This window comes from Fomitopsis serialis (assembly GCF_022376445.1).
Source record: "Fomitopsis serialis strain Sig1Antser10 chromosome Unknown B0H18scaffold_7, whole genome shotgun sequence".
Classification (NCBI taxonomy): domain Eukaryota; kingdom Fungi; phylum Basidiomycota; class Agaricomycetes; order Polyporales; family Fomitopsidaceae; genus Fomitopsis; species Fomitopsis serialis.
The window spans coordinates 560,907-588,025 of record NW_025954967.1 but is presented as its reverse complement, the minus strand read 5'-3'; the positions used below and the strand labels follow the sequence as shown (position 1 = coordinate 588,025).

Sequence of the window (27,119 nt, the reverse complement as noted above, 5' to 3'; positions counted from 1 at the left end):
CAATAAATTCGATCCGCGTTATCGTGCCAGTTCTCACCCCCCTCTGTCTCTTCCCCTCACCTTCCTCCCCGTTGACTTTTACTCTCGATCTGCACGCAAAGATGGTCTACAAGGTTGCTGGTAAGTGCCTCTGCAAGAATTTGAACAGCGAGGAGCTCAAAGTTTGAGTTAGACATTTCTCTTGCCGCGTTCGGTCGCAAGGAGATCGAGCTCGCCGAGGTCAGTAAAGACCTCATTTTATGGCTCACCATGTTCTGACGAGCCGTTCATCACGCAGAATGAGATGCCCGGTCTTATGTACATGCGCGAGAAGGTGCGCTGGAATCGTAGTGAAATTACTGTGAAGTCGGTATGAATTATTCTCATCAGTACGGTGCCTCCAAGCCCTTGAAGGGCGCGCGCATCGCTGGTTGCTTGCACATGTAAGTCTAGCTGTTGCTGCTTCCCCCTCAGTTTGCTCATGGTTACCCTTCAGGACCATCCAAACTGCCGTGCTCATCGAGACGTTGTCGGCTCTCGGCGCTGAGGTCTCATGGTCTTCATGCGTGGGTATTAGATCATCCTACATGCGGACTGTACTGAAGTGGGACATATTTTCTTTCTGCAGAACATCTTCTCGACACAAGACCATGCTGCTGCCGCGTTCGTGTTTCATCAATACTCGTGAGAGCCGTCGACTAATCGATCTTACATTGATTAGCATCGCTGCGACTGGCGTTCCCGTCTACGCCTGGAAGGGTGAGACTGAGGAGGAATACCTCTGGTGCATCGACCAGACGCTGTGCGCCTTCACCGATGGCAAGCCCTCAACATGATCCTCGACGACGGAGGTGATCTCACGAGCCTCGTGCACGAAAGTACCCCCAGTACCTCGCCGGCATCCGTGGTCTCTCCGAGGAGACGACTACTGGTGTGCACCACCTCTACCGTAAGTTCCGTGAGGGCACACTCAAGGTCCCGCCATCAACGTCAACGACTCCGTCACCAAGTCCAAGTTTGACAACTACTACGGTTGCCGCGAGTCCCTCGTTGACGGTATCAAGCGTGCCACCGATGTTATGCTTGCTGGCAAGGTCGCTGTCGTCGCTGGTTTCGGTGACGTTGGCAAGGGTGTACGTGTGTTCATCAATCATACTGTCATCGTATCTGATGATTGTACAGTGTGCGCAATCCCTGGCTGCCTACGGTGCTCGTGTCATTGTCACTGAGATCGACCCCATCAACGCCCTTCAAGCTGCGATGGCTGGTTACGAGGTCGCGACGATGGAGGATGCTGCTCCCCGCGCCAACGTCTTCGTCACCACCACTGGTAACCGTGACATCATCCGCGGCGAGCACTTCCTGGTCATGCCCGAGGATGCCATCGTCTCGAACATTGGTCACTTCGATGTCGAGATCGACGTTGCCTGGCTCAAAGCCAACGCGAAATCCGTCGTCAACATCAAGCCCCAGGTTGACCGCTACACCATGCCCAGCGGCCGCCACATCCTCCTCCTCGCCGAGGGCCGTCTTGTCAACCTCGGCTGTGCCACCGGCCACCCGTCCTTCGTCATGTCCTTCTCCTTCACCAACCAGGTGCTCGCGCAGATCGCGCTCTGGACGAACAACTCTGCATTCCCGCTCGGCGTGCACATGCTGCCCAAGGAGCTCGACGAGGAGGTCGCGCGCGCGCACCTCAAGCAGCTCAACGTCAAGCTGACCACGCTCAGCAACGAGCAGTCCAAGTACCTCGACATCCCCGTCAGCGGTCCCTACAAGCCCGCCCACTACCGCTACTAGGGGGTCGTGGTAGGACGATATCGAGACAGACGGCCTCAACGTGCCCTCACCGATGAAAAAGGTCCTGGGAAGGGATTCTCAACATCCCGATTTAGTTGATGGCTGGTAGAGCCTTCGCGCCGCGGCGTGCGTGTGCGTGGTGCTGGGGCGCTTCGCGGTGCTGGGTGAGGGGTGTGATATGGATGTATATGTTCTATGAGAGTATGGGCCTCAACGCGCCTGGTCTCTTGCAATCAGATGATCTTCACGCAATTTCTCATGCATGCATTTAATTCGCAACAGAGAAGTGGCTGAGTGACTTCTGACTCAGTCTTCGATCTCATCGATGTGGGCACAGCTGCTCATGAGTACAGTTGGTTGCGTTCACGATCTTTGCATGTGTGTCGTTCAGATTTAAGATGTCGGCGTCCTGGACTCGGCTCCCTCTGGTATGTTATCTGCACGGTTCCTGCTGAGAAGACTGACTGTTGGATTAGGAACTTGACCGACGGCAGCTATTGCTTGTTGAGGACTGCTAGTGCTACCAGTTCGCAGGCCGCGATCGACTGGTCAGGATGCCAGCCCCATTGTCGACAGTCAGCCTCAGAATGCTTAAAAGCCGAGCGCATCGCACACCGACGCCTTGTGTCCGTTTGCTTTCGCTCCGCTGCTATCCTCAAGTCCTCAAGCTTCAAGGCCTCCGAACACTCCAAGTTCAACATGCCGCCTGCTCTTAGTGCTTCCAGTTCGGCGGCCTCGTCTCCCGGCAATGCTACTGCTGTTCTTATGTGCAATCCGCTACCGCCACAGCATCACCCCCAAGCTGCTCTCGTTTCACAATCTGCTCGCTGCCTGGTTTCCGTCGTCTGCGGCGTCGCGCTCTTCCGGATACTAAGACAGTGCCTCGCGTTCAAGAGGCAGCTGGCGAAGAAGAAAGGAGAGCGGTCTATACGCCCCTTTGTGTTGCGCTCGGGGTCGAGCACGGTCGGGCTCGTCGCGGGCTCCCAGGGCCCGAAGCCGCTCTTGCTTCCGACGATGTCCACGGTCAGGTCTTCGCGCGGCAAACGTCCCTGGCTAGCAAGTTCCTCGGGAAGTGGGGGGCTACCCACGTCCAGCAGGTTCGTTCCTTTCCCTCGAAGCTGCAGCCGAGAGGTCTGATGATCGTCGCCGAGGATAGGTCAACAGCTCCGACGTTGAGAGCGCCCCGAGCCCCACTCTCGTCGACTCAGACTTCGAGGAGAAGCTCAAGGGCCACCTCACGCCCAACTGGACCCCCCGGCAGCTGTACGGCTTTCCCGCGCGCACGACGCCCGTCCCGCGTTTCTATCATCCCGGTCACGGTCACAGAGTCAAAGCCCCTGGCAGCGATGATCTCTGAAGACCTCCTGGCGCGCGACTTGAAGCTCGAGTGCAACCCCGACGATGAGTTCTCCGTCGACATCGTCGAGGTCTCCCCGTCGACTCCGGCTCCGCGTTCGGATCCCTGGGCGCGCCCGTCGACCCCGCGTCCGCGGTGCCGGCCATCGTCGTGCACGACTGCAGCCGACCTGTTGCGTCTGCCATTTGCGATGCGGCGACCGCCTGTCGCCTACCTGGCTCGCATATCTGGACGACGAGAGAGTGGGGCCATCTTGCCCTCACGAGGGTTCCTGAACTTTTCGGTTGCGGATGTTCTGCCTGTACATATTTGGCGCGTCTCTACCCAGTGCCCGGATAGTCGCGAAGAAACATACTTGTGTAGATCGACCGAGAAAGACGTGGCTGACAAGATGCCACGTCTCCACACAGGGTATGGTTCCTGTGAGGACTCAAGGATGGCATAGATGCACAACAAACATGGCGTACACAGACGAATTACATGGCACAAGTACCGTGAGGAAGGCTACAGCCGGGCGGATACAAGAGCGATGCGCGCACTGTACTTACGGAAAACATACTTTTGCACGCGGCCGCACAGCGTCCGATCCATAAATAAACCAGCCCAGCCTAGATGTAGTCGCTGGACCTGAGGTTGTTCACGACGATGGCATCCTGGACTGCGGTGGGCGGGTGGCCCTCGTGAGCCGCACGACGGAATGACGGTGGTAGCGGACTTACTGCGGTTGATGACGATGGCGGTGGTATCGATGTCCTGGTGATGGACGCGGACGTGGGCATGGATCGGAGCGGACGTGGATGGGACTCACGGTGGCACAGGTTACGTGGACGTGCAGCTGGCGCTCCCGGGCGGAGTTGTGCTTGCACATGGCGACGAACTTGCGCTTCAGGTCTGTCGGGGCGGTCCGTGAGGGCGGGTGCGGGCGGGTGCGCGAGGAGCGACTCACATTCGGAGACGTGGTCGGGGTCGTTGGGGCCGTCCTTGTAGCTCTTGACGTACTGCGCGAAGGGACGCCCGCCTCGAGCTTGCTCTGCAGGATGTCGCTCTTGTTCAGGAGCAGGATGAACGTCGTCCCTTTCAAGAGCCGGCTCATGCATATTGTCTTCCAGAGATTGAAGGAGTCGAGCTGCGTCCCGCGGGAGTTGGAGTATTGCAGATATATACAACGCGACGACTCACCAGCCTGTTCATCCTGCGATCTTCCAAGAGGACCTCGTTGAACGCAGACATAGGACATAGGAAGAGGATAGCGTCCACTGACAACAGTCTGGTCGCACCTCTCATCGTGGATGAAATTTAAGTTATAGGCGACTCACCGTCATCGAAGAATGGGACCCATGAGGCTGAAGCAAGAGGTTAGCGAGCAGAAGTCGCACATGTCTTCGCTACTGACCTCTCTGGCCTTTCGCACCACCGACGTCGTAGAAGAGCCATCGGTGACTGGGCTGGCCGACTGCAGAGGACGTGTAAGCTACGGAGTTCATAATAGGGATAACACATAAGCATGCACATCTTTCCACTGAGATGGTGTGTTGCTCGACGCCGATCGTCTGGAGGCGAGCGCGAAGGATGTCCTCTGCACAACATCAGAAACCATACAGACACCAACAGCAGAAGACAAGGCATACGGGGTGTTGGTTCATAGTCGGCGGATGCAACTCGGAGCGCTTCGTCGAGGAAACTACGAGGCGAGGGCGTCAGCTACAGCCCGAGATACCGAGTCGAACAAACACACAATCCGGACTGGTCTCTCAGCACCACGTCTTCCGCCTCCAATCCACGCTGCACGTCGGCATGTTCCCAGAGCTCGGCGATATCTTGTCGGCAGGCATGCAGAATCTGCCTCGCCTTGTCCAGGTCGTCCGGACGGGCACCTACCTGCGTCGCGTTCCGCTTCCGGCGCAGGAGCGCCTTCCACCCCGAGCCACCGCGTATGGAGACTTCGGAGGCACGCCCGTAGTACCATGGGATAGCCTCCTCGACGTTGGCCGCTGCGCGCGAAGGGTCGTCGGCGCTCAGGCGTTGCACCAGGATGAGCTCCACCTGGCGGAGAGGAGACAGGCGCATGCGGAAATGCCGCAAGTACCCACCATCGACCAGCGGCTTGTCGGAGAAGTGCCGCGGGTGGCTGGCCTCGAACAGCAGCGACGACGGGCCGCCGGGCAGCAGGTCGAGGATGAAGTTCACGGAGCGGACGAGATTGAGATGGATGACTGCGCGCCACGCGTCCGCCTCGGCGTGGAAGGCCCCGGGCGCGAAGTACAGCTGGAAGTTCTTCAGCATCGTGGACTTGCCCGACTCGGCCTGGCCTGGCGGTGCGTGTCGCCGCTCAGCCTGCGCCGCACAAGGGGACAACGGATGCACTGACCGAGCAACAGCACTCTCGTGCAGTTCTTGTGCTTGCGCTGCTCTACGCGCTCCAGCTCTATCTCCCTGTCGATAACGTCCGACTTCCTCCTCGCCTCCTTCTCTTCCTCCAGCCGCACGGCGCGCTCAAGCTCCGTCTCCCCCGGGGGAGGGTGCGGGGGCCATGGAGTCACTGGCGTGGTCGGGGTGGCGGGCTTAGACCAACGCATGAACGGGACAGCGGCGAGGGCATCTGCTGGGTCGAGGAGGCCGGGCGCAGGGCGAGAGGGTGTCTTATAGAGATAGACAGCGTATATTCCGGACTAATCGGCGTTCTGAGCGTCATCTGGACATCTCTACAGATCGAATAGCCAGATCTTCGTGTGCAAATTCAAGATGAAAGCCTCGCGGCGATACGGCTGCCGCTGATGCTTGGAAATTGGGCACATCTGTGCCACCTTCTCGAGCTCGTCGCACCGTCAGTTGCGCGAGACCACCGGGTACTGGGCAGACACCCCATGCCAGTGGGTGGTACGACAGCTACAACAGTGGTCAAAACACCAGGACCACAGTATCAGCGGTCAAACTCTACACGGAGAAGGCAGGACGAGCAACAATCGCAACTCACTGCTCAGCGCTCAGCACGCAGCATGGACGCTCGTCGATGTCAGAGTCGCCGCATGCTGCCAGCTTCGACAGAACGCCCCCACGTCCACAACAGCGACTTGATGGCGGACCGCGAATGCATGGCCCAAGCTGAGGCGCAGAGCCAGGAAGAACGGATCCAATCAGCCCAAGCCCCTGAATGATTGCAGAGTAATGGAACCACGGGCGATCCGTATTCGCTCTTACTAGTACGATGAATGGAACAGACATTATGTTGTGCCGACGTCCTGTGAGAGCAAAAGCCTACGAGGGGGTGTCCAAATCCAGCTACGTCGTGAGCGGAAGCAGTGGCCACCGAGAGCGAGCGAACGCTTGAGCGCCCGTCTCAATTGCACGGTGGTCGTTAGGTGGTCGTCAAGGAGCGGAGCTTTACGCCTCCGCGGCGTTCGTCGATTGATACGAAGCGCACGACGAGCCGAGTAAATGAACCACCGCATCTCCCGGCGGCCGACAGCCACAGTGGTCGTCGGTCGATCACTCAACCCGCCACCGCAGAACGCCCGGATGGCCCGTAGAAAACACAGTGATTATTATGCACAGCGGAGAATAGTAATACGGCAACGATCGTGGTCAAGATGGGCTGAGTATCGTAGCAGAGAATACACGTACCGCGACCGACATGCATGACAGGACATGGAGAATATGAGTACGGGTGCCCAAGAAGAGGGGGAGATAGCTTAGTAGCGGTGGATATGCGATGTATGCGATGAGATCATTGGCATTCGAGGCCCGTGCGATAGTTTGTCACACTGCAGTACCGATAGCAGACCGAGCGGGGAGAAACCGAGACGGGGGAGCGAGGTCCGAGGGTGCATCCTTGATGCTCTTTCGTGGGCCGACGGAGGCGGTGGCCATCGTCGACCATCCCGATGAAGTCTATGAAAGATGATGCGCAGGTACGTGTACGCGCAGGTTTTGGTCGTGGTCCGTGAGAGTCAGGAGGCAGCGTGCGTGCGTTGCCGACGCCCATGACCAGCGAAGACTAGGGGCGGGATGCTTCAGCTGCACGCCCGCCAGTCCAAATATCGAGTAGCGACCTGTCCACAACTAGCGTCAGGCCTCCGCAGCGGGGCGCTCCAAGACGAAGACGACGTCTTCCTCTTCCTCCTCAGGCTCCTCTCCGTGCACAGTCGCAAAGCTCCCATCATAGGCAAGAGCTGGAGTCGGTTCGTGAGGGGCGTGTCTGATACACCTCCCTGAGGCTGATCCGTACCCTCCACAGTGCTCTCAGGCGCGTTGGGCAAGATAAACTGCGCGCACTGGTGCATGCGGACATGGTCGTCTCTGACCTCGACCAGGCTAGACAGGGCAAGCACGTCCTTCACGAGCTGCAAGCTCGTCGTCAGCTGCTGCACGCGCTTGAACGACGCGAGGAGCGGTATTGATATCCACCCGCGGGAGTCCATCTGCGGAGCGAGCGATCAGTGTCATGCGAGGGCCATCAATCGCGCTCACTTACCTGCTGCCTCAGAAAGAAGTCCTGCGCCATGTTGTCCGTGCTGAGGTAGTACTCCAGCTGGCCGAGAAGGTAGTACCGTACAGAGTCCAGTGGGAAGGACAGCGGCGTCACCGGCATGGGCAGGGGCGCGCCCGAAGGCATGTTCTGCAGTATGGGCGGATTCGCAGGCGGAGCGGGGTAGCCGGCGGCATAAGGCTCGTACGCCGGAGAGTAGTACGTAGTTCCCTGAGGCGGCGGCGCGTAGTACCCATTGACGTCGGTCTGCACTGACGCCGGCTGTTGAGCCGAGAAAGGAGGCTGGCGGCCCTGGTATCCGCCGCCCCTGGAATGTGTTCGTGCATGGTACGTGCCTCTTCCCTCGTAGCCACGGCCGCCCCCACGGCCCCTACGCCCTGGGTACCCGCCCCGCTCGTGGCCGCCACGATCATACCCGTAGCCTCCGAACGATCCTCGCCTTGAGCGGCCGTAGTACTCCCTCTCCGGCGGACGCTCACCCTGCCAGTCGCGCCGCTCACCGCCCGCAGAGAGAGGTCCGTAGTTCTTCCGACCGAAGCCGTACCCGTAGTCCTTGACCCGCAGGTCATCGCTCTGGCCCACATCGGAAGCGGACAGAGGCGGCAGTGCCGACGCCCGCATAGAAGGCGAGTGTGCGGGTGCGAGACCGTTCGTGGTGGTTATGATCGGAGGCAAGGTGGGCGGAGGTGCATAAGCGGACGGGTGGACGAAGGGCGGCGGGACCGCGTCCATCCTGGTGACACCAAGCGCTGGACCAGGGTGTGACGGTGCAGGCTGCACTGTACCATTGACATGAGCCGGTCGGGGACCCACCTCAGCAATAACCTCAGCTTCATCCTGACTTGTCGTGCCGAACTCCCACTTCGTCTCGCCAGGCTCCGTCAGGTCGATGACCTTCACAGCGAGCTCAATTCCTCCACCGGGTCCCGCTCACCAGGGGCGGCCTCTCCTGGCGGAGCCGGTGGATCCGAGTGTCCCGACACGGACCTTGCGACCGCAGGAATGGCATCACCGACACGAGCGTACGACCTTTGGAATGGGTACGCGACGTATGCGCGCAGGTCCCGTCTCACCTGGGGCGACGCCTATAGCAAATGGTGGTGTTGGCTTGGTGGTTGTCGCCTCCTGCGGTTCCTCGCTGGTCAAGCGAAGCCCTAACACGCCCAACTCCTCATCAGGCTGACCGGCCTCAACCTCCGCATCTATGGTCCCAAAGCTCAACTCCCGTGTCCTCCTGCCCCTCTCCACGGCGCCGCGCTGCCTCTGCTCCCCCTGCCTGTGGTTGCTGGTCCGCCGGGCGCACGTACGATGCAGGAGGTGGAAGCACGAACCCAGGCTCGCGATACAATGCCGTACTCTCGTTCTCTCCGGACAGAGGCGGCCGACCAAGCATCATGGGTGGTGGAACGCCCTCAGGGGCAACTGGCGACGTGCCAGGTTGCCAAAACATATACGGTGGGTACGGATAGCCGTATGGCGAATACATCGGATAGGGCGGCGTCCCGGAGAAAGGCACCGACTGCGGCGGCTGGAGCCCAGGCGTAGAATACAATGTTGGTACAGGAGCGATCGGGGGCAGCGCGTATGGTGGGTGAGCAGGCGAGTCGGACGGATGGGGCGAGTGATAAGATCTCGGCGGCATGGGCACGTAATACGGAGGAATTCCTGTCTGGTCTTGCTCGCCTTGACCGGACCCTCGTCTCCCCAGGCTGGGCGGGATCCCGCGGTAGCCCAACGTGCTGGCGACGGCTTCAGGCGGGGGCGGGAGCGTAGGGTGGAAGGTCTGGGGCGAGCCTGTTCGCGACGAACGCATGCTGATGCTGCGACTCGCGCCTGCCGGGTACGTCATGCTTTCCTCCGGCAGGCGCCGCCCGCCACGGGCGAATGCACCAGGCGGGCTCGACTGTGTGCTGCCCGTCCTGCTCTGCGTCTGCGATTGCGAGACAGAACCTGCATGCGAGCCCGACGCGGACTGGCGCGCCCCTCCTGCGACAGACTGCGTTCGACTCTGCCCTTGAGAGCCTGGCCCTGACCCTGATGCCGAGCTGGAACCTTGGTTCGAAGATCGCGGGTGCGCGTTGAGATGTTGCGAAGAGCGATTGCGTATATTCTGTGCGCGTTGTTGCGCATCGTGCGCAGCCTGCAGCTCGGTAGCCGGGATAGGTACCCATTTTGGCTTCTCACCTACGAAGAACAGCGCGGTCCGCCGTCAGTATCGATGCGCAGTAACGTCCGCACAATACCTCACAGCGCGAAAGGGAAGCGGTCGTGGACTGAGGGGCGGACAACGTTCTGAAAGATGAGAGACGCACTCTTCCGTGTCGGCGCGGATGTATGCTCGCCCTCTGTGTCTCCCTTCTCTTGCCCCTTCGCACTATGATCTGGGTCAGACTGCCCACTCCCGCTACTCACGGCTTTCCCCACCTCCGGCCAGCTCTCAACGTCGTCCACGAGAGGGACGCGCGTCCGTGGTCGCACGACGAACGCGTCACCCTGATGCTGCCTGTGACCGTTGTTCGTGCCGTTCGCCACAATCACCGGCGGCGCCTGTGCGTTATTTGTAACATTCTGTAGCGTGGAACCTGAAGAAGCCGCAGCCTGGTGAGTATTTTGGGGACTGGGAGAAGGGTTCTGAGGACTGGGTGGGGGCCGTGGCGGCTGCGAGGAGGCCTGACCAGATTTCGCCCGGGTTTGTGCCATTTGTTCCATGCGGCGGTTCCAAACATTCGTTGGAGGAGGCGCAAGTTTTTGCGCAGGACTAGATGTGGATGCTACCTCGTCCTGCGGTGCCGAGCGCGGCGAGTCAGCAGAGGGTAATTTTACGTCACCGTTCATGATGGTTGTAGCCGGCGCAGGAAGTGGATGTGAGCTCGAGCTCGGATGGGTGGCGGATGGCGTAGGAGTCTCTACACTCGGGAGCGGTGTTGGTTTGGAGGCGATCATGTTCGTGCTTGCGGTGGTTCCAGATGTACTGCTCGCCGAACTTGGCGGCTGAGGAGGCCGTGGAATAGTGGGACCATTCTTTGCCCTTGCGACTTGCAGGCCCTTTGCGCGGTCGGCGTACGACACAGTAGGCCTGGAGATGGATGGCGGCTGCGAAGAGACCATGCGAGTAACGACCAGGTCGTCCGATAGGAGGATGCTGTCTGAAGACGCGCAAGCGGGCGTCGGCGAAACAGAGCCTCGTATATCGATCAGCGGCGAAATGCGGGAATTCGGGGGAAGTCGAATCGTCGAGGCTTCTCCTGGGAAGAGGCGGGAAGGCGGCAGCTGGGGGTTATGAGAAGGAGCGAGGGTGGTGGTTAGAGGCCAAGCCGGTGCACAAGAATGCGGACGCGCTTTTCAGAAACAAGGCCTCAGCCGTGCAATTTAAATAAGCAGTAGACTATTAGGCATCATTGACACTTTGTGAGTTGCCAGTATAGGGAGGCGGCGATCTTTTCTTTTTGTGGACTTATCTGACTAATATGTATTGATATTTCACATGTAAGTGCTATGCTCCTGATCTCTGTTCTTGCTCAGACTTCGGCCGGTAACTTACGCTGCAAATAGGCTGGACCACAGCTTTTCTACGGCCATCATCGTATTTTAGCCTACGCTGTAGACAGTTGTAGGTCGTAAATCGACTTCTCACTCCCTGAGGGTTCAGCACTCTCAAACTACATTTACGATGTTCGATCACCCGCGTATGCACTTTCATGGCTAAACATTTCGATTCATCGTTCAAATATTCTGCGAGACCCATCTCAGGAGTTAACGGGCATGTATCTGGGAGCTGTGCCCGATAGTACCCCACTCCGGAGAGCCCATCGGTCGCAGAGTCGATCCGATATCCCTGACGCCTCGCTTGGGCGATGTATTCCAATATTCCCGACTGGCCGAGCGATCCCAAAGTCTCTCCACGATTCCCAGACGATTGTGCCGCCAATCGAATACAGTACACACTGTAACACAGGCGGTCGCACCGGAACTGCACCGCGACGCGCTCATAATCCGATCACATGACCGTGAACCCGCGTGAACGCATGAACACAACCGCACCTCTGGCCGCAGTGGTTCCGTCCAGCTATTTCACCGTCTTTCTCAATCATCATAAGCATAATCCTCGATACATCATCAGATCTATAGAAGGAGGAAAATCTGTCGACGTAGCGTGCTGAAGACCCAGTTCACCCATCCAACGCCTGAGTATCTCGAATCCTTGCTGAATGCGATGGCGGCCGCCGGGCATGGCATGCATCTTCTCAGGCTCTCGCAGTCTAGCAGCCGCCTTCTATGAGGCGATCATCTCTGTCGATTGACAAAGAATGAGCTCAGACACGAGTCGACCTTTCGATCCCGACAATGCCAGTGACGTCCCGCCTCTTGCGGACAAAGTCGTGGTCGTCACCGGTGGAAAGTGAGCATTATATCAAATCGCTATGCGTTTCATCAGGAAGTCTTCAGCTAACTACAGAGCATGCTACCGGTAGCGGAGGCATCGGATACGCCACAATACAACATCTCGCTCGTCACGGCGCAAAGGTATACATGGCCGCTCGGAGTGAGACAAAGGCACAGGAGGCCATCGAGCGATTGCACGCCGAAGGACTTGCTCCCGGGAATGGCCAAGTGCTGTGGTTACAGCTTGACCTCAGCGACCCTGTTTTGGCGCAGAAATCGGCGAGGGTCCTCCTAGCTAAGGAGGATCGCCTGGATGTGTTGAGTATGTCTTGGCATCGCAGATGTTCCTCGAAAAATGATGCACGATTGATTCGTTGTTTCTCGTAGTCAACAACGCGGCTATGTGAGTCTGCATGTCTAGCTACAGAACAGACTGAAGGTGAAACTACGTCAAGGCCGCGCGGCCCTTATGCGAGGACGAAACATGGTACGCCCGCCCTGCCATCCTTCGACTGCGGCGAGAATCAGAAGATTTACAACCTGGTGGCGCCCAGATATTCAGGATGCCATGATGGTCAAGTATGTACCCATGTATCCTCATCTTTTCAAACCAAAACTGAGGAGCAATAGTCACATCGGGCCTTTTGTGTTCACGATGACCCTCCTGCCGCTTCTCGCCAAAACCGCCGTGAACCCGGCCAGCGACGTCCGCATCGTCAATGTCAGCATTCGATCGTACGCACGATGAGGCGCGACACCCGATTGATTGTCGTGTATTTGCTACCAGATCACATCCGGAGGCATTGCTTTCCTCAAGCGTGGAATCCGTTTCCGCAATCGAGACGATTTCAACGACGAGCACAAGTGGGACATAATCCCAGGCCCTAGTCTCGCAAGATACTGTGAGCCTCGCCCTTTCTCTCGGCTCATGAACCGCAGTAAACGCAGGCGCAGGCCGCAGCAAGCTCGCGAACGTCCTCTTCACAACCGAGTTGCAACGGCGTCTTGACGAGGCAGGCGTCCCCATCCTCGCGCTGTCCGTGGACCCAGGCCTGGTGCGCACCGGTACGTTGATTCCCAGCCGCTCTCCGCGCTCCGTCTCACCTCGCCGGCTATCGCACCATCGCTCCATTCCCGCTGTGATGTCCACGTACTTACCGCATCGGCACAACAGGTGGCGTGGAGAACGACGCTGCATCGCAACCACCAGGCATCTCCCACGTCATGTCCCTTCTCATCCGTGCGCTATGGACACCGCCCACACGCGGCGCCTTCACATCCGTCTTCGCTGCCGCTGCGCCAGCTGTGCGACAGGAGACAGAGCGCTACAAGGCAGCGTATCTGCTGCCTCCTGGGCGCATCGGAGCGCCCCCTCACCCGGATGCACGGAACCCAGTGTTGGCGCGAGAGTTGTGGGATACCACAGAACGCCTGTTGAGGGAGATGGGAATAGATTGGGAATAGACGTAAGTTACGCGCGGCGCAACCGCACGGTGGAAACTAAGTTACCGCACGGCGGTGATACGAGGTGATTGTACCCAGCTCTGCACGAGGGTGACACGAGTGGTGAGAGTGACGCTCACGTCGGACGCGTGTCCGCGTGCGTCGCAAGGGAATGTTAGAACGTACGCCGAATACAACATTGTTGACAAGCAGCCTGAAACCCAACATGACAAATTATAAGGTAATACACCAGACAGTCTGTGAGTGGCACGAACCCGGCCACTAAAAAGTCCACAAGAGGAGTAACGTACAGTTAATCAGTTAAGTTAGGAAGGAGCGTGAGGAAGGCGGAGGTCATCTGCAGGTCGTAAGCATGCTGTGGATGGGTGGGTATGTGCACATGAAGTATACCGATCAGAGAAGTCCGAGAATGTGCAGGGCGGTATATTTAGTCGCCAATCCCTCAAGGTCAATGTCACAGCAACGGCAGCACGCTGCCCACAACAAGGCCGCCCACGCACATCGTCGTGAATAGCACGCCGTGCAGGCTAATGCCAGGCAACGTCGCGTCTGACGTCTGCGTCTTCGTCGAGGAGGGGTCTGACTGCGTGGCTGAGGGCGCGGCGCTCGAGCTCGAGCTCGCTTGCGCGGCTGCGAGCGCGGCTCCGGTGGCGTACGTGCGGACGTAGGAGACTTCAAAGTACGCCTCGTCGTAATTGCTTCCGTTCCCTACAACGTTGTCCAGGTACTGCATCGGATCGGACTCGTGTCAGTGCTGCTTCCGCGAGCGGCATACGATCGTGACTCACGCAATCGTGGTTCGGTCCCGCATTATAGCACTGTGAGTCGTAGATACCCGGGACGCCCGCCCTGTTCACGGGAACCCGATCATGAGGACTTGCAGGGGCTATACTTAGACAATCGAAACCTACCAGTCGCCACAGAGCGTGATGTCAAATATGAGCTGTTGAGGCTTGAAGAACTTCGTCGTGTTGCACGCCTGGTCGTTAGGGAAGCTGGCCATCGGGGTACCCCATTCAGAGATGTTGATGCCCGTCGAAGAAGCGCTGAGCGAGGAAGGAACGTCCGGCCGCTGGAGGAATGGTTCAGCGCCATTGCGTTCCGAATAACATCCAACAAACTTACGCTCCAGAACCACATGCTAGTGTCAATTTGTCAGTTTGTGCGCCTCTGACGACTTGATCGGAAGAACTCACTAGATACCAGAGACGTCGTACTGTGTGGCATATACACCGCCTCCAGCAGTGGCGAACCCAGCTTGGTAACTGTTCTGGGAGGTCATGCCCACGGTGCATCCTGACCCCATGCTGCAATTCGTGTCAATGTTGAAACCGACTTGATTTGGCGGTTTGTCGTGGTAGCAACCCTCAGTCGTGTGGATGGCAAACTGGTCGTTGAGCTGATTGTTGATACCCTCGATGATATCTGTAGCATTTCCTGTCAGTCAATGTTATGGTCGAGGCAACGGAGTGAAATTACCGATCTCGCCACCAACCGGCCAGTCAGGTGCTGTGCTCCAAAACGCAGGCCAGACAGAGCATCCCCATGGCAAGTGTACTGCGTCGATGATCCAGACAGTACCGAAGTCGTAGAATTCCTCGGATGTAAGACGGATCTGGCGGAGCGAGAAATTGAGCGAGACAATTGTTACCGGTAGTCCGTCAACGTACAGAGTTGCGCCGTTCACCCTTAGAAACTGTGGTGAAGTTGTCAACCTTGATGATCGCATTGCCCGCGCTGTTGATGTAGGTCAAGTTTTGCTGCGTCGCAGCCTCCTGCGACAGGTAGGTGACGTTTCCTGGGTCACATCAGACTTGATCACCCCTGCGGCGCAGTGGACGCTCACCTAGCGTCAGGTTGTCCCACTTGCCGTAGTAGTCCCATCCCTGGAAAAAGGTATCTCCTGAGTAGTCATGGATAAGTTCGTATCCCAATGCGGCGCTGGCCAGGGAGAGCAATGTTGCACAGAGGGCGTGGCGGTGCAAAAACATGGCGGGCACACAAAAGGAGGGGACTGCCCGGCGCACGCGATACGACGAAGGGCTCGGGCCAAAGTCAGACGGAAGATGACGAGGGTCGAAGGAAAGAGGAGCGGACACGCAAGACGCGTCAACGTTTACCTTAAGGCCTTGTAAAGGCCCGAGACGCGCCCGCGTACAGCAGGCTCATGTCGGAGGAAACAGACCGGGGATGGACAGATGCCAAGCTGGGGCGCGCCTCCGACTGCATACGCATCTCGCCTTGAGATCTCGAGTGCATGAGGTCCGCTCCCGTCAGGCCTGGCAGTACGGTCGCCTCATGCACCATCACGTGGCGTCCGCAACGAGCGGATTGTGTCGAGGCGGGCGCTGATACGTCGATGTGGCCCGATGACCCGAGTTCGCATGCGAGAAGAACTCGAATGCATGAGGTGCAACTCCAGTAGCACGACACGATGGGAGACCCTCCACTTCTTCTCGTCCGAGCAGGAGGGGCTGAGGGCGCCGGCTGTGGCGATGCCGACACTAACCGTGTGATCGAGAGGGCTGTCAAAGAGTGACAGACATGGCCGCTGGCCTCGAGCGGCATTTTCTGCCCGTTTGCGACGGATGTTACACTGCAATCGGCCCTGGTATGGACTAGCCGCTGTCCATCCGCGCTACCCACGCGAAGACGACTCGAACTTATGTTCATCGATCGGTGCGTGGTGCCTAAGAGGGAAACCCTAATGCGGGCAGATCAACTATGAGACCTCATGTTGGAAAAAAATCGAGGCGAAGGAGTTGACGACTTCGCACCGTTCATATAGGGGTCCGACAACCGAAAAGGCAATCGCGGGCTTCGGCAATCGTGCAACCCACAAGTTGGTCCTGGTTTGTGATGCCGTAGACAAGGAACCGGAACGATACGAATTGCCAAGAACATCCCGCACCTTAATTTTCGGAGGCGCCGCGTGAGGCCGTCCCGGATCCATGCCCAACACTGTCGGTCATAAGCAGAAGAGGAATATGCGCCCGGCTTACCCTTTCAATACTCTGACGAGTGTTTGTGCTGGCTGTGCATACCAGAAATGAGCCACTCATAGCGAACTCAACACTGCACTGTAAACAGGCAATGTTCAAGAGGCGGTATGCCAATGGACGTAACAACGATATGTTATTCCCATGGGCGACCGTCAACAGTTACGAAAGCTGACCGTGTATGTATCATCGCTTGAAGTTGGAGATGGTGCATATGCATGCATCCAGATCGTGAAAGGCTAGGAAGCCGTGGTGCTGTGAACTTGGGAAGTTTATACACTGTTCCGGGAAAGTACGTGCCCCGCCGTTGGGTTAGAACGCTGCAGAAAATGTACAGGTCAAACATCACTTACCGAGCATGCCCCGAACAGTGTTCAATTCTACTTATCCTTCTCAGCACTGCCGCACCGCGCGCAGAGAACGATGCAAGCAGCGGTTTGGGCAATTCACAGTAATTCCATGTCATAATGAAGGTAATGAAATCATGTCTGGACGCATAGACGATGAAGATGAATATGGTATAGCCCTTGTTGGCGACAACCTGGGTTCAACGTGCACCGAGTCGCAGCCACCGACGCGGTAAACCGGGTCGGCAGTTGCCGGGCGTGCGAGCCGGAGTCGTCCTCGCTGTCGTCTTCAGCCAGCAGCGTCCTCCGCACAATTTCCTAGCCACCATGTCTTAGTGCGTCCCGCTGCCCTCAATGGCTGATGGGATCTGACTTTCCTCGCAGCGTTATCCTCGGCAGAGCCATCAAAAGCGAATACCTCGCCATTGGCACCCTCGCGACCGCGGTCGGCGTGGGCTTGCTTTCCACGGGTGGTAAGAAGGAGGCAGCGCCCCCGAGCTCAGGGAAGTCGGCCATCGAGACGGTCAAGGAGACTGTGAAGTTCAACGCTGGCTCGAGGTGCGTCATCTACGCGTTGCCTCAGATGTGAATTCGCTGAGTTCACGCGTTGTATTCTTCCGCCATACAGCGAGGAGGAGCAGTTGTGAGTGTCATGCATCCTTGTATGCCCTGAACGGACTTTCTTCAACTGATTAGGATGGACAGTATCAAGAAGTTCATCGATGACGCGGAGAAGGAGGCAAAACACTAGAGGCCTGGCATTGCAGCACCGCCGACTATACAATGTGCACTCAATGTAACCCACAATGAACCTGCTCGTCGTCCGCAACGCACGAGTTCATGACCTCGAGACTACGATCATATCGGGCGTGCAGTGTGCCTGTACTCAGGCATCGCGGTCCCCATGCTGAATACAGCGTGTTTTATTTTGTGCGGATTGGTTAGTGCGGACTGCACGTCAGCTTAGTCCTTCGGGCCACACCCACTGCTCCGCGGTTATTGCCAAAAGGTGCGTCGTCCGAAAGCTTCCCGATTGGAGGCTGACCCAGAGGCCCTTCTATAGGATATTCTATCTTTGTTCTCTGTGGTTCAGTCATACGTCAAAATAACGCACACGCCACGACCACATTCGACTCCCTCTATTGCCGCTGAACCTACGTCTTCAGCGCTCTTCCGGCGCTCAGAGATAAAGTTATGCTACCCCGGATGCTGTCGCATCCACTCCGGCTCCTTGCTAACCTTTGTCGCTGTGGCTGGATTCTTGCTGGGCCTGCCTATGCCACTATCAGTCCCATCTACCATCTCTCGCAGTAGCCGGTCATCATGTGTGGGAAGGCCCGGAGCTACCTCGACTACGTACCTGCACGTTTCGTATGCTGGCAACTGGTCTGAGGCCGTCGGAGTTGCGTTGTCTGCTGCACCGCTGTGACCTTCTATGATGTCCATGGAAGTCCTTCATGCAAACACTGCCCTCGAGAAGTCGTTGACATCGAAACATGCATTCCGTATGTAAATCGAGTCGGTGGAAGTGTTCGCGTGTCGCAATACATACGTACGTGGGTCATACACAGGTCGTACACAGGTCGTGATCATACAGCCATCTGTCCGTGCAGCTGTGTGCATCGTATAATACACTCACAGCCCGTCGCGTACAGTCGTCTCCTTCGGACTCATACGTTCTCCTCCGCCATCGTCGCCTTCTTGTCGTCTCCAATATAGATAGTACTGTTGCGATGTAGGACTGGCGACAGCTCGACACGAGCGTTCGACCCAGCCGTGTGGCTCTCTTCGGGGAATAGTGGGTCCTTCCCGGTGTTGATGCTATTGTCTGAGCGGCGCGACGTACTTGGGGGCCCGATGGGGCGGAGCATGTATTCAATGGAGAGGGCACGTCGGTGGTTTTGGAGGCGGAGGGAGCTACGGGCGTTGGTACTACGGGTGGAAGAGGAAGGTGAACGACTGTTAGATGTGGAAACTGGGAGGACTTACAGGGCGAGGTAGGAGTTGACGTATACTGGTAAGTGTTTTGGTAAGCTTTAGTGGTGCAGTGACGGCGAGGCCGTGCCTACGTACGTTTTGTTTGTATCACTTGTGCGGCAATTACACCGAAGGTATATGGCAAGGTTTTCACCTAAAAGACGAGGGCATGAAGCATGTCATAAGTTCGATCTTTCGGGATTGCGCACCATGATCACGGTGATGACTGCACAAATGCTGCAAGAAAGTATGGTTACTCGTTGGTCATACGGCGCAACAATATAAACACACCAGGTGATAACACCTGTATTGAGTATGTAGAACATCAGCCAACCGAGGGTCGAGTCCATTCTGTGGAACGCCAGCGTGTCAGTATATGGAGAATTGGGTAGTGGGTAATGGGGAAGATAGCGTACCTCGTGTAGCCTGTGCGACAGCGCGCAAGGAGGTAACACAGAGCACCGGCGATTACTGCATCCACGACTGCTGCGTTGATGTCCGCATAGTAAGTGATCCACTGGGCGGTGGCGGTGAGCGGTGGTGAGACACTCCATGCTCAAAAAGTCAAGATACTGAGACATACGAGTCCTCTCCCGAAGAAATCCGCTATATAGCTGTGGCGAGGACTAGGAACACCGAGGGTCAGCACGACAACACGAGCGGCAGGAGTGTGCTTGCTTACATTTCATAGCAGAAGACTGAATGATCATATGCGCATGATGTCAGCAGTGGGATAGGCAGCTACGAGAGGGCCCGGGCTTACCAAGACTACAAGCTACAAATTGTCGTCAATTTGGCACTGAGACAACCACGCGATCAGACACACCATAACCAGACAGGAGAGCTACGATCTGCAGAGTGAGCAGCAACCATGCGTGAGAGACGCCCTGGATAATGGCCGGAGACACATACGACGATACCAGGGACTATGCGGTATTTGCTACCTCTGTCTCCGAGTTCGCGCGGGATCGACGCATCGACTATGGACGACCATTCAGACTCATTACTAGTAAGAGAAGAGGTCGAGTTACGTTTCCAGATGCGTATAGTATAAAGACTAGATCGCACTTGTGAGCATGAAGTGGCGCAGGAGTGGTTGAGTACTCACGTCTGTGCGCTGGAGATGACGAGAGCCTACAGATGTTTCGCAGATCATCAGACAATGAGAGCTATTGGTAGGAAGTAAACCATCGGCATACCTCCACGATCAGTTGCGCCTAAGTACAAATGAAAACCCGATCCGGTCTATGAGCTGCATTCGCACAGAAGCAAAGGGCACACCTTTATACTCCAATTTAGCGTCAGAAGCGCAAACTCGTTTCCGAACTCGGTGATAACATAGTAGTACACCATGTATACGCACAGTACGATATGGACTGTGTCCAGAAACCTGGGGCGATATATCAGCAATCATAAACGTGACGCCACATCGACTCGGAGGACAATTCGGTCTCACCAAAGCCAGAACACGCCCACTTTATGCCATAGCTTATCATCGGGAAAGGTTCTGAAATAGAGGAACGTCTGCAGGTTCGTCACTCCGTACAAGCTGCATCGCCTCGCGCATGAGCGTGGGCCAACATAGATGACGGGCAGGCGCACATGCACGCTATGCATACACCCAGGTGCGCAGCTCCATACGTAGAGTCGTATTCTCCCATCTTCGAGGGACGAGGTTCGATCGGAACGGATGGGAGTGGTGGGACACGGATGGGGGTGTAAGGCGGGCCCGCCGGGAAGTTGCAGTGCTGTAAGTATATAAGACATCGATGTGTGGTTAGATAGGTCCGATTCTTCTCATGGGATATGATTGGGAACAGTGCCTCAGCACAAAACAATCACTGGTAGGATGCTTCCCCGTGGTACATCTGGACGAAGCTGTAAACATGCACCATTACAAGCGCTAGTGATAGTACCTCCAGTGGGCCGCGATGCGGCAATTCACACCCGTTCACTGACAGGACCGGAGAGCAATATGCACATATATGCACGCTGTCTCTGCAGAGGAGCAACGAATGAACCATATCTGAGTCTGAGTGTATTCCGCCACACCCACTGGATGGATGAGAACGCTCACCGGACGTCTTCCAGTCGATAGGAGCAGATAGGCGCCATCGCCATCTCTCACAATTGCGCCCGGTGACTCCGGGGACATGCATGTCTTGTGGTATGTATGGCAATCATGAGAATGAGCATAGGAGCGCATCTGGCCACTCGCGCTCAGGCAGCCTGAGCCATCGCCCCATCGCCCGTAGATGCCTTCGATCAGGGTGGCCGTACGTTCCGTTTGTTCTTGTACGTTGAAGCTATGCTTTAGAGTTCAGCCGCATGCACTTCCCCCAACAGCGTGACGTTGCACGATGCATGCAGGTGCACTCGTAACTCGCACAAGCGAAGGCATGTAAGTTGGTAGGCTGCAGGATTCGTGAATCCTGACATACGGTCACGAGTCAAAAGCAAACCTGGAGCATACCATGCTGCAGCACCTAAACGGAAGCACTACTTCGTACATGGAAGCATACGAAGTAGTGCTTCTGTACTGTGCTATCAGTCGAAATCGACCCCAGACAGACGACAAGTCAATTCGCGGGAGCCTGATCATGAAGCTTTGAAGAACGAAGGCAGCAACTTCAAATCATTCGTCCTCGGACGTGACAGATAGACGCGGTCGTCACAAGTGCCATGGTCGTGAGACAGGCTCGTGCGGAGGAATGTCACAGCGTACTTGGTTTATATTATGATAATCAACTGTGGTTGCATGTGTGGACCGTAGACATCTTCATGCTGGCCTCGCAACGGGCAGTGATTGAGGATACATCTTCACCAATCGCTAACTCCACGGAGCGAAGTCAATCCACCCCACATTCCCGTACTCCCCGCTGAACGGGTACTGGAACACCTGCTCGACGGTCGCATACGCCGCGTATTCCTCCGGTGTCAGCAGCGTCGTCACACCGCCATCGAGCCTGCCCGTGAGGTTGAAGCCAGGTCCAACATCGTAGAACTCGCCCATCGTCGTGTTATAGTCGATCCGCGGGTCCGTGCTCTGCCATTCGATGTACCCTGCGGGCCGGATGCTGTCGTCCAGGTAGTTGTTCACAAAGATCGCGCGCATCTGGGCGTTCTGGGTGGTGGGGTAGGGAGAGTGAGCTGAGTCAACGATAGCTGTAAAAATGGGACGTACCCATGGCCTGCCGAGCGCACACTGGCCAGCAATGCTCAGGCTGTTATTCGCCTTGATGACGGCGGAGTCGTGGATGTAAATGCCGTATTTATTCTCGAAGGTGGTGTTGGTGCCTTTCCACGCTGTGATGCCTCCTCCGCAGCCACGCAGGGTTACGAGGGACGACTGCACCCAGGCAGTCCCGAAGCCGTAGAAGAAGTCAGTCTGGCCGGCGACTTCGCTGTCGTAGAAGTACCCGTTTCCGAGCTTGCCGATATATACCTGTATGGTAGTGAAGGATGAGTTTCCGTGACATCACACACAAGGATAATTGTCTCACCGTATCCTGGTAACTATAGAACCCAGCGTAGTAGAACCCGGTGTTTGCGTAGCTGACGCTCACGGCCAAGCTCGGGTCGTCGGAGTACGGTGCATAGTCATTGATGAAGTCCATATTGTACACCCTGAAGTCCGTGTTGCCAAACGGGGTCCCAGGAGGTACCGGGTTGCCCGTCGGGCCCGAGCCAGTCAGACTGGCATTGAGCGTCGGTGCGACGGTGAGCGTGCTAGTGTATGCGTTGTCCCCAGTGCCCGCGATGGCCGCCCAATACACCGCGACGGTGTTCTGCGTGCGGTCGTTGGGCGAGCGCGTCTGGCCCAGGAGGTAGAGCGGTCCCGGACGCGTGACATTCACTTGTTCGGTGTAGTTGCCGGACTCGACGAGGATGATGTATGGAGTCGTATCGTTGGGAAGGCTCAGCACCGCGGACTGGATGGTGCTGAAGTTTCCGGAGGGACCGACGAGAAGCGTGTCGGATGGACAGCTCTCGAGAGGGTCGTCCGTTGGGTACTGGCATGCTGCGCGGTCGAACGCTAGCGCAAACGCGAGCGTGGCGGACAGATGCGTAACCGCTAGGAATGAGCAAAACCACGACGTCCAGCTTCCCGACACCATTGTGGAGGGCCGCAATGAGCTCGGTAGAGGGACATTGTCACGGACCAATCGACCTTTATACGAGACGCAACAAGGGAGCGTGTCATTTCCGTTGCTTCCGGCCAATCACTTCTTGGAGGTCTGAGAGTGAGATTCTCCAGGACTCGATCAAGTGACACAATAACGAACCTTCTGATTTCAGTCCGGGCCGGCCCACCCCCAGCGGAGCTGTTTGCAGGGCTAATTTGAGAGCGGTAACTTGAAGAGAATGAATTGAAGGGGCCTATTTCCGTAGCTGTGTGGTCGCTGAGGTTATAGCCACGGGAGTTTGGCAGATCACCACTGGCAGAGGGAGATGCGTACCTCTCCATTGATTACTGGACATAGATAGGAAGGGACTCTGGGTTTGCAACTGTTAACAGGAACACACAGACATGCATGTACACATGCGATGCATGAGGAAACACACGAAGGCGTAACAAAGCGTGTGGGAGATTTATCGTCACGCCAGCCTTTGTCAATCGAGTCCCTAGCCCTGTGTGTAGATCAGATGTTTGGTCGCCATTCAGAATTGCATCTGACTACTCACTTTGACACGTCAGACATTCCTTGTGACGAGGCCATCGAGGTGGACGTCTAAATCAGTAGAAGTAGAAGTGTTTGACTTCTCCTGCTCAGTGCGAGACTGCTAGGAAATCACGGCTGGAGCTGGCCCTGAGAACGTTACTGGAGTAAAAGGCGCTGATTAGCCGAAGTGCTTCGGTACGACATTCTACTGTAGTCGCTAACGTATAGGCCGGGGTCGCAGTGTGACTTCACAGGACCTACGAAGGAAGACGGTACTTACATCGTCGTGACTCGGTGAGCTCGAGCCCACACAGACGATCGAAGTGTCGACGCGCCAGCAATCGCATCGGTTCGCCTCACGTCAGATCGGTTCGAAAGCGCCCACGGCTCCGCCCTACGTCACCCCAGCCGCGCCCGCAGTGCGGTTATAAGGTGGCTGCCACCCACTGCGCTGTTGCGTTTCTCTCCTGTACTGCTCCTGTACTTACGCATCCACTCGCAGGCTCTCAAAAGCCATCCGAACCCATACCAACCTCTTGGCTTTGTTCAGTTCATCCGCCTCATATTCACAATGCCTGTCCGCGGCTCCGACATTTGCTTGATCCTGGTGAGCGACGGAGTGCTGAGGTTGTGACCAGGGGGATGGTCTTCTAATGGCTACGTTTGCGTTGTCGTAGATTGCTATCATTTTCCCGCCTGCAGCGGCGGCGATGATCACGGGCTGTAGCTGTGACCTCCTCATCAATATCTGTTTGACGATGTGAATATCACTCTACTATCGTTCGATGCATTTGAGCTGACCCCTTCCGTCAGCCTTGGATACCTCCCTGGTCACCTTGTAAGTGATGGTGTACCTGGACTCCTAATCTTGCTCATGACAATTCCAGCATGCCTTCTGGTTGATCTACAAGAAGATGCAGGCCGAAGAGCGGTATGGTCGCGGTGGCTTCCGTTGTACGTGCATATTACATATTCGTTACAAGGGTTGTGAGACTGACGGATTCACAGACATCGGAAGCGGTCAGTACGAGCCCCTCTACGACCAGTCAAGTGCTGTGCCTCCACCTGGCGTCAACTATGGTGCCACGGACGGGGCATACGTGCGGTAAAGGCGTGGCCCACATGTCGCATTGGATACCACCTGATTTGAACATTATTGGACGACCTGTTCTTCTCTCTGGACATCGATATTCTTGACGTTGTATGCCATATTCTCGATGAGTCATCGCCCTTGCAGTTGAATGTAATCTATCTGGACCCCGGAATTCGTGCGCAACGTGCATGCGCACTCTCCGGACGCAGTCTGGCTACGCGGTCGGATAGACTGCGGCTGGCTTCCGTGTGAGTGGGTACTACTACCCAGGCAGAGTCTGGAATCAGTGAACATTAAGAACACTTAGCAGCAACAATGCTGGCCACCCAGTGCGATACATGCTACCAACTCAGCATCTACATACTTGCGTGCTGGTGAGCGTTGCGGCAATGCTCCGTCCGAGTTGTTCAATGGCATCGATAGCCGCTGTCTGGACGACTTCTCCGAGTTACGCTCGTCTGCAGTTCCCATGGAAGTCGGTGGGATGTAATTAGATGGAAATTCGCCTCGTGCTTACGCCATGTTGTTCTTTTGGTGAACCTTCTGAGGGCCTTAAGTTGACGCGCCTACCTGTGGTATTATCACAGACTCCGAGATAGAGACTTGACGCGCCTATCTGTGGTATTGTCACAGAGACTTGATGCTCAACGTCTTGTGTTGCGGCGCGGTACCAATTTGAAGCCTGAAGGGCTCCCGGTGCTCATTTCAGTGAGAGCCTCGTCGTAGGCTCCAAGTAAGTAGATCGGACAAAATAGCAATGACTTAATGTCTGTTCTCCAAGAACATTCCCAGCCCCTTAAACTCTTCTAGGGTGAGGAACCACCCATGACATGGTGCACGCCCTGTACAAGAATGTCAGCTCAGTGAACGCAGTTGTCGTTTAATCGTTGGGCGCTACTAACGCATCTTCGACCGGTGCCTCCGTCGGGCCTTCTCCTCTGCTATCCGTTTGCTAAACATTGCCAGCAACGCACGAGTGATTCTGAGAGGTGGACAAAGTGAAAGGCCGTGGCGAGAGATTCGGTCAGGCGCACTTAACTTTGCATCGAGCATCCATCGGTATTTGGTCAAGCGGAGACGAGAGGGAACTTGCCCGCGGAAAAAATGTTCAACTCAGCGTTCGACAATAAAATTTAGGATTCGGAAGCAACTGGTAGCAACCTTCGAGTTCTAAACCCAAAACATATGGCGAGCATTCAATATAGTACATACGATCGTCGGACTCGAGGTGCGACGTACGGTAAGTATATGGCGCTCATCGGAGTCACCTGTTTGGATTCCTGGATCTTGATCGATGGGATCATCCTCCAGCGATCGGCGATTGGTTGGGTAGCGAACACGCTCACCCAACATCTGGACAAACGTCTAGGGAGTTGCGCGGAGAGTCCCGGTACATTATATCGTGGTCTAATGGGGACCACTCAGCTATATTTCCATCGCACGAACCCACTTGCCTATACTCTACAAGCACATTCATATCCAAGCTGCCTTCCTGTATACTCCATACTCTCCAAGTTCGCAATGTCTCCCCCCGAGCCCGATGGCAGTCAGATTAGCACCAGTGACTTGATCTTAGTAGGTATAGTCGTACCGCATAGTGCTACGGTTGGGGTCGAAGAGTGTTCTGACGGCTGAAAACTCGTCGTGGTAGAATACTATGTTCTTCCCACCCGTGGCGGTGTGGATGATTACGGGCTGCGATACAAATCTTTTCTGCAACATTATCCTGACATGGTGAGTACGTATCTGCTAGGGTTCGATGTGCTTGAACTGACCCGTTCTGTCAGCTGTGCAGTGGTCCCTGGGCACATCGTAAGTACCCGGGTTAGAGACATGGATCTAACTTACGCCACTCCAGCATGCGCTTTGATTGATCCGCAAGACAGCGAACAGGCGGGATGGTGTGGGTCCGCGGGTGGAGGATCTGAATACGGACATCGAGCTCACTAAAAACCTGGCACAAATGGCACAAGCACAAGGTCAAGGTCAAGCGGTTTAGCACTCCACCGAGATCCGCGAGAAACGCTGAGAAGCGGTATTCAGAGGTGCGATCGGTGTGCTTGAATAGCATCGGATGGAGGCCTCACCTAGAACGCTCGTAGGTAAATGCCTGAGCTGATAGTATTTCCCAATCGCATGTGGCCACCATTAATCCGCTAGCTGTGCAGGGGAACCCACCATCGTCGCGGGAACCCATCGATACAGAATCCAGTTCAAGATGCAGCCTGTGAAACAGACGAAAGCAGGAAGGCATCCAGAGACTCTGCAGTCACAATTATCAGAGATATTGCTGCATCTGCCAGACAAGAGCAAATGCCCGTCGTCAATGTGACATGACGACAACGACTTCGGCTATCCAGAGAACCTCAGCAAACGCGACATGCAAGCCATACTAGTACCGCTGTACACGCACCGCAAACTAGGGCCTGAGGAACTCATCGGGCCCGCTCGATAATTGGTCGTACGTCGCCTACGGCAAACCAGGTTAGTCGAGTCGGATTGTCCATTTCCAGAAGTTACCGCAACCATCCGCTGCCCACATGCCACACCATCAGTCCTCTCGTGAACTT

General features: G+C 56.3%; 13 protein-coding genes across 13 annotated transcripts; 7 read left to right on the top strand and 6 right to left on the bottom strand.

The window, feature by feature from the left end:
• Positions 1-43: 43 nt before the first annotated feature.
• B0H18DRAFT_982666 (S-adenosyl-L-homocysteine hydrolase) lies at positions 44-2,013 on the top strand. Its single transcript, XM_048044552.1, has 10 exons — positions 44-120; positions 173-219; positions 278-313; positions 370-422; positions 476-545; positions 608-642; positions 701-722; positions 859-928; positions 955-1,112; positions 1,162-2,013. Exons 1-10 carry the CDS (start codon positions 102-104, stop codon positions 1,777-1,779), a joined length of 1,128 nt encoding a protein of 375 aa, XP_047898151.1. The 5' UTR covers positions 44-101; the 3' UTR covers positions 1,780-2,013.
• An 84-nt stretch (positions 2,014-2,097) lies between these two features.
• B0H18DRAFT_982662 (uncharacterized protein) lies at positions 2,098-3,308 on the top strand (the record flags this gene model as incomplete). Its single annotated transcript, XM_048044551.1, has 3 exons — positions 2,098-2,207; positions 2,256-2,876; positions 2,936-3,308. Coding segments are annotated over exons 2-3 (771 nt in total), but the record flags the coding sequence as incomplete, so codon positions are not given.
• Positions 3,309-3,744: 436 nt separating this feature from the next.
• On the bottom strand, positions 3,745-5,712 carry B0H18DRAFT_1082962 (guanine nucleotide binding protein, alpha subunit; the record flags this gene model as incomplete). The annotated part of the gene is made up of 11 exons (XM_048031606.1): positions 3,745-3,789; positions 3,945-4,027; positions 4,083-4,125; positions 4,149-4,262; positions 4,316-4,392; positions 4,453-4,479; positions 4,530-4,589; positions 4,647-4,712; positions 4,765-4,817; positions 4,872-5,445; positions 5,505-5,712. The coding sequence occupies 11 exons, from the start codon at positions 5,710-5,712 to the stop codon at positions 3,745-3,747; spliced, it is 1,350 nt and encodes a 449-aa protein (XP_047898149.1).
• Positions 5,713-5,765: 53 nt separating this feature from the next.
• On the top strand, positions 5,766-6,324 carry B0H18DRAFT_605635 (uncharacterized protein). The gene has a single exon (XM_048038758.1). The coding sequence runs from the start codon at positions 5,911-5,913 to the stop codon at positions 6,289-6,291; it is 381 nt and encodes a 126-aa protein (XP_047898148.1). The 5' UTR covers positions 5,766-5,910; the 3' UTR covers positions 6,292-6,324.
• Positions 6,325-7,201: 877 nt separating this feature from the next.
• B0H18DRAFT_1115261 (uncharacterized protein) lies at positions 7,202-10,730 on the bottom strand (the record flags this gene model as incomplete). Its single annotated transcript, XM_048033240.1, has 6 exons — positions 7,202-7,305; positions 7,362-7,554; positions 7,608-8,516; positions 8,649-8,898; positions 8,954-9,806; positions 9,935-10,730. 6 exons carry the CDS (start codon positions 10,728-10,730, stop codon positions 7,202-7,204), a joined length of 3,105 nt encoding a protein of 1,034 aa, XP_047898147.1.
• A 1,199-nt stretch (positions 10,731-11,929) lies between these two features.
• On the top strand, positions 11,930-13,469 carry B0H18DRAFT_1115260 (NAD(P)-binding protein; the record flags this gene model as incomplete). Its single annotated transcript, XM_048033239.1, has 9 exons — positions 11,930-12,021; positions 12,095-12,327; positions 12,393-12,408; positions 12,461-12,492; positions 12,560-12,584; positions 12,636-12,726; positions 12,793-12,907; positions 12,945-13,070; positions 13,180-13,469. 9 exons carry the CDS (start codon positions 11,930-11,932, stop codon positions 13,467-13,469), a joined length of 1,020 nt encoding a protein of 339 aa, XP_047898146.1.
• A 454-nt stretch (positions 13,470-13,923) lies between these two features.
• B0H18DRAFT_1192821 (concanavalin A-like lectin/glucanase domain-containing protein) lies at positions 13,924-15,791 on the bottom strand (the record flags this gene model as incomplete). Its single annotated transcript, XM_048036055.1, has 8 exons — positions 15,316-15,791; positions 15,140-15,267; positions 14,949-15,084; positions 14,666-14,894; positions 14,595-14,610; positions 14,381-14,541; positions 14,258-14,318; positions 13,924-14,196 (listed from the first exon to the last, which is right to left on the bottom strand). Exons 1-8 carry the CDS (start codon positions 15,458-15,460, stop codon positions 13,924-13,926), a joined length of 1,149 nt encoding a protein of 382 aa, XP_047898145.1. The 5' UTR covers positions 15,461-15,791.
• A 1,196-nt stretch (positions 15,792-16,987) lies between these two features.
• On the top strand, positions 16,988-17,938 carry B0H18DRAFT_982629 (uncharacterized protein). Its single transcript, XM_048044550.1, has 4 exons — positions 16,988-17,150; positions 17,200-17,373; positions 17,444-17,458; positions 17,512-17,938. Exons 1-4 carry the CDS (start codon positions 17,143-17,145, stop codon positions 17,564-17,566), a joined length of 252 nt encoding a protein of 83 aa, XP_047898144.1. The 5' UTR covers positions 16,988-17,142; the 3' UTR covers positions 17,567-17,938.
• Positions 17,939-18,373: 435 nt separating this feature from the next.
• B0H18DRAFT_605272 (uncharacterized protein) lies at positions 18,374-20,591 on the bottom strand. The gene is made up of 16 exons (XM_048038756.1): positions 20,395-20,591; positions 20,249-20,341; positions 20,074-20,182; positions 19,992-20,009; positions 19,901-19,926; positions 19,705-19,849; positions 19,619-19,643; positions 19,556-19,567; positions 19,475-19,490; positions 19,376-19,418; positions 19,209-19,309; positions 19,084-19,143; positions 19,002-19,029; positions 18,889-18,946; positions 18,805-18,829; positions 18,374-18,747 (listed from the first exon to the last, which is right to left on the bottom strand). The coding sequence occupies exons 1-16, from the start codon at positions 20,451-20,453 to the stop codon at positions 18,486-18,488; spliced, it is 1,080 nt and encodes a 359-aa protein (XP_047898143.1). The 5' UTR covers positions 20,454-20,591; the 3' UTR covers positions 18,374-18,485.
• Positions 20,592-21,622: 1,031 nt separating this feature from the next.
• On the bottom strand, positions 21,623-22,910 carry B0H18DRAFT_870445 (pectin lyase fold/virulence factor; the record flags this gene model as incomplete). Its single annotated transcript, XM_048040098.1, has 3 exons — positions 21,623-21,916; positions 21,977-22,237; positions 22,296-22,910. 3 exons carry the CDS (start codon positions 22,908-22,910, stop codon positions 21,623-21,625), a joined length of 1,170 nt encoding a protein of 389 aa, XP_047898142.1.
• A 79-nt stretch (positions 22,911-22,989) lies between these two features.
• On the bottom strand, positions 22,990-23,772 carry B0H18DRAFT_605445 (uncharacterized protein). Its single transcript, XM_048038757.1, has 5 exons — positions 23,737-23,772; positions 23,479-23,615; positions 23,253-23,424; positions 23,079-23,195; positions 22,990-23,018 (listed from the first exon to the last, which is right to left on the bottom strand). The coding sequence occupies exons 2-4, from the start codon at positions 23,511-23,513 to the stop codon at positions 23,130-23,132; spliced, it is 273 nt and encodes a 90-aa protein (XP_047898141.1). The 5' UTR covers positions 23,514-23,615; positions 23,737-23,772; the 3' UTR covers positions 22,990-23,018; positions 23,079-23,129.
• Positions 23,773-23,892: 120 nt separating this feature from the next.
• B0H18DRAFT_982583 (uncharacterized protein) lies at positions 23,893-24,806 on the top strand. Its single transcript, XM_048044549.1, has 5 exons — positions 23,893-24,063; positions 24,134-24,216; positions 24,270-24,294; positions 24,344-24,410; positions 24,465-24,806. Exons 1-5 carry the CDS (start codon positions 24,028-24,030, stop codon positions 24,563-24,565), a joined length of 312 nt encoding a protein of 103 aa, XP_047898140.1. The 5' UTR covers positions 23,893-24,027; the 3' UTR covers positions 24,566-24,806.
• Positions 24,807-25,888: 1,082 nt separating this feature from the next.
• Positions 25,889-26,882, top strand: B0H18DRAFT_982581 (uncharacterized protein). Its single transcript, XM_048044548.1, has 4 exons — positions 25,889-26,124; positions 26,201-26,283; positions 26,337-26,361; positions 26,408-26,882. The coding sequence occupies exons 1-4, from the start codon at positions 25,960-25,962 to the stop codon at positions 26,417-26,419; spliced, it is 285 nt and encodes a 94-aa protein (XP_047898139.1). The 5' UTR covers positions 25,889-25,959; the 3' UTR covers positions 26,420-26,882.
• Positions 26,883-27,119: the final 237 nt, after the last annotated feature.

What these genes read in the sequence shown, in the direction of transcription:
- B0H18DRAFT_982666 (XM_048044552.1), top strand. An exon ending in AGGTCTCATGGTCTTCATGC is followed by an intron (nt 546 to 607) that starts GTGGGTATTAGA and finishes TTCTTTCTGCAG; the next exon opens with AACATCTTCTCGACACAAGA. An exon ending in TCGGTGACGTTGGCAAGGGT is followed by an intron (nt 1,113 to 1,161) that starts GTACGTGTGTTC and finishes ATGATTGTACAG; the next exon opens with TGTGCGCAATCCCTGGCTGC.
- B0H18DRAFT_605635 (XM_048038758.1), top strand. Translation starts at nt 5,911, where the DNA reads ATGCTTGGAAATTGGGCACATCTGTGCCACCTTCTCGAGCTCGTCGCA.
- B0H18DRAFT_605272 (XM_048038756.1), bottom strand. Translation starts at nt 20,453, where the DNA reads ATGGGAGAATACGACTCTACGTATGGAGCTGCGCACCTGGGTGTATGC. An exon ending in CAGTCATCACCGTGATCATG is followed by an intron (nt 18,947 to 19,001) that starts GTGCGCAATCCC and finishes CTCGTCTTTTAG; the next exon opens with GTGAAAACCTTGCCATATAC. An exon ending in ACAAGTGATACAAACAAAAC is followed by an intron (nt 18,830 to 18,888) that starts GTACGTAGGCAC and finishes AACACTTACCAG; the next exon opens with TATACGTCAACTCCTACCTC.
- B0H18DRAFT_605445 (XM_048038757.1), bottom strand. Translation starts at nt 23,513, where the DNA reads ATGGCCTCGTCACAAGGAATGTCTGACGTGTCAAA. An exon ending in GGAATGTCTGACGTGTCAAA is followed by an intron (nt 23,425 to 23,478) that starts GTGAGTAGTCAG and finishes ATCTACACACAG; the next exon opens with GGCTAGGGACTCGATTGACA. An exon ending in GTCCAGTAATCAATGGAGAG is followed by an intron (nt 23,196 to 23,252) that starts GTACGCATCTCC and finishes CTATAACCTCAG; the next exon opens with CGACCACACAGCTACGGAAA.
- B0H18DRAFT_982583 (XM_048044549.1), top strand. Translation starts at nt 24,028, where the DNA reads ATGCCTGTCCGCGGCTCCGACATTTGCTTGATCCTG. An exon ending in GATACCTCCCTGGTCACCTT is followed by an intron (nt 24,295 to 24,343) that starts GTAAGTGATGGT and finishes TGACAATTCCAG; the next exon opens with CATGCCTTCTGGTTGATCTA. An exon ending in TGGTCGCGGTGGCTTCCGTT is followed by an intron (nt 24,411 to 24,464) that starts GTACGTGCATAT and finishes ACGGATTCACAG; the next exon opens with ACATCGGAAGCGGTCAGTAC.
- B0H18DRAFT_982581 (XM_048044548.1), top strand. Translation starts at nt 25,960, where the DNA reads ATGGGGACCACTCAGCTATATTTCCATCGCACGAACCCACTTGCCTAT. An exon ending in GCACCAGTGACTTGATCTTA is followed by an intron (nt 26,125 to 26,200) that starts GTAGGTATAGTC and finishes TCGTCGTGGTAG; the next exon opens with AATACTATGTTCTTCCCACC. An exon ending in TGCAACATTATCCTGACATG is followed by an intron (nt 26,284 to 26,336) that starts GTGAGTACGTAT and finishes CCGTTCTGTCAG; the next exon opens with CTGTGCAGTGGTCCCTGGGC.